Genomic DNA, 1,836 nt, shown 5'->3' on the forward strand with positions numbered 1-1,836 from the left:
CCATCAAAGTTCAAAACTTGGTACTCATACTTATACTGTATTGGTCTTCCATCTTTATCTGGAATTTGGGTGGAACAAGTTTCATCCAAAAAAAAGTTGCGAGAAGCAACAAAACTTTGTATCATCATAGTTTTGTGTTGCCTCCTTCCTCCTTCGCCGTCGATATCGACTAAATTGGATGCGCTTCACTAACCGACTTTACAACGAAACATAAAAGTTGGCTACCCGTCCTCGTTAGACCGTAAGTTTTTTTTTTGAATCGTTAGACTGTTAGTTGATACTACTGAATACTGATGAGAATGCTACTTATAGGAGTATCATATATTTTGTCTCAATTTACCTTTTGCGACTATGGATACTTGGTGTTGCCGATCAACACCTTGATGAAAGTAGTTTTTTTAGTACGATAAATGTAGTTAGGTTAATGGAAAGAATGTGTTATGCAGTGTGGCATGGTCTAAAAGTACTTATACGCATGTGCATGATTTTATCAAACATTTGTTAGTTACATGCATATATGATCAAGGTTTGAATCGATGTAACGGAAAAGATTCACATTCTCCAAGAGAAAACGCACGGCTAACCTTCACGTGGACTACCGGCAGATAGTATATCGGATGTTTGAGGTTGGTATGTCAGTAGTTCAGGTATGAAGAATCTCCAAGAAGGAAAACAAAACAAAACGAAGGCATGCACAGATAGATTTGTGCAAGTAATTCATTAACCCACCAGCCAGAGAGGGAGGTTTCCCTCCACTTCCAGCGCGCCCTCCCACCTCTCCTGCCAGATACTCTTCCACGCCACCAGCTCGTCGGCACCACCACGGCGCCGCGGAGCACTGACGAGCGGCGGCGCCGCCTCCGTGACGACACCAGCCGCGAGAGGCTGCGCCACCGCCCGCTGCTTGTTTCCTCCCTGCTGGCTGGCCCGACGGCCGGACAGGGCGGCGACTGTGCAGAGCGAAGATGAGATGGTGGGAGGCATGGCGATGTATTGTCTAGGATCTAGCAAGATGGAGTCCGCCACCCAAGTCACCAAGTGCCGTGAACAGATTTGGTCTGGTACGTGCCCTGCCTGCTGGTGAAGGGATGTATATATATAGCCCGCCCGAGGTGATGCCTGTTTGGTGGAGCAAATTTGACAATTTTGGTCTGTGGATGAAATCGTTTCACAAAATAAACTGTTTTTAAAAAAATTTCACTCAACTGAGCTTTTTGAGTGGCGCCCGACATGAAGACGTCACACTACACTGTGCAACGCCTGACTGACAGGCGCTACACGTCTGGCCAGCGTCGCACCCCGGACTGCCTAAAAATTGCTAAGTCAATGTGCAGAGCCTAAGAGCTAGGCACCACACTGTATAGTGTGGCGCCTAGCTCTCAGGCGCTGCACTAGTGGTTGCACTATAAAATGAAGCAACCACTAGTGCAACACCTAGAAGCTATGCGCTACACTGTATAGTGTGGCGCCTATCTCTCAGGCGCTGCACACTAACTTAGTAATTTTCGGATCACACGGATGCGACGCTGGTCAGGCATGTAGTACCTATTTGTGAGGCATTGCACAATGTAGTGTGGCGTCTTTGTGTTGGACGCCACACAAAAAGATCAGCCGTGTGAAATAATTTCACGGGCAGTTCATTCTATGATTTAATTTCCTTCACAGATTAAATTTGTCAATTTTGCCGTTTGGTGGTGGCGCATGTGACCTGCGGACGTACGTAATGAAATGGACCTATTAGCGAGAGGCAAATTCAGCATCTCTACTGGTCGAAATTCCTGGATGCCATGTTTGTTTGCATCCCCGTTGTCATGTTGCAGCAGCTTGATTTGAATT

The 1,836-nt window shown here is 46.5% G+C and overlaps 1 protein-coding gene across 1 annotated transcript in view; it reads right to left on the reverse strand.

Moving 5' to 3' along the window:
* Positions 1-984, reverse strand: part of LOC119271875 (carotenoid cleavage dioxygenase 8 homolog B, chloroplastic-like) — a 3,877-nt gene extending 2,893 nt beyond the window's left edge. Inside the window, exon 1 of the mRNA XM_037553528.1 lies at positions 730-984. Within this exon, the coding sequence (XP_037409425.1) occupies positions 730-984 (255 nt within the window). The remainder of the gene's footprint in view (positions 1-729) is intronic.
* Positions 985-1,836: the final 852 nt, after the last annotated feature.

This window comes from Triticum dicoccoides, chromosome 3A, assembly GCF_002162155.2.
Source record: "Triticum dicoccoides isolate Atlit2015 ecotype Zavitan chromosome 3A, WEW_v2.0, whole genome shotgun sequence".
Taxonomy (NCBI): domain Eukaryota; kingdom Viridiplantae; phylum Streptophyta; class Magnoliopsida; order Poales; family Poaceae; genus Triticum; species Triticum dicoccoides.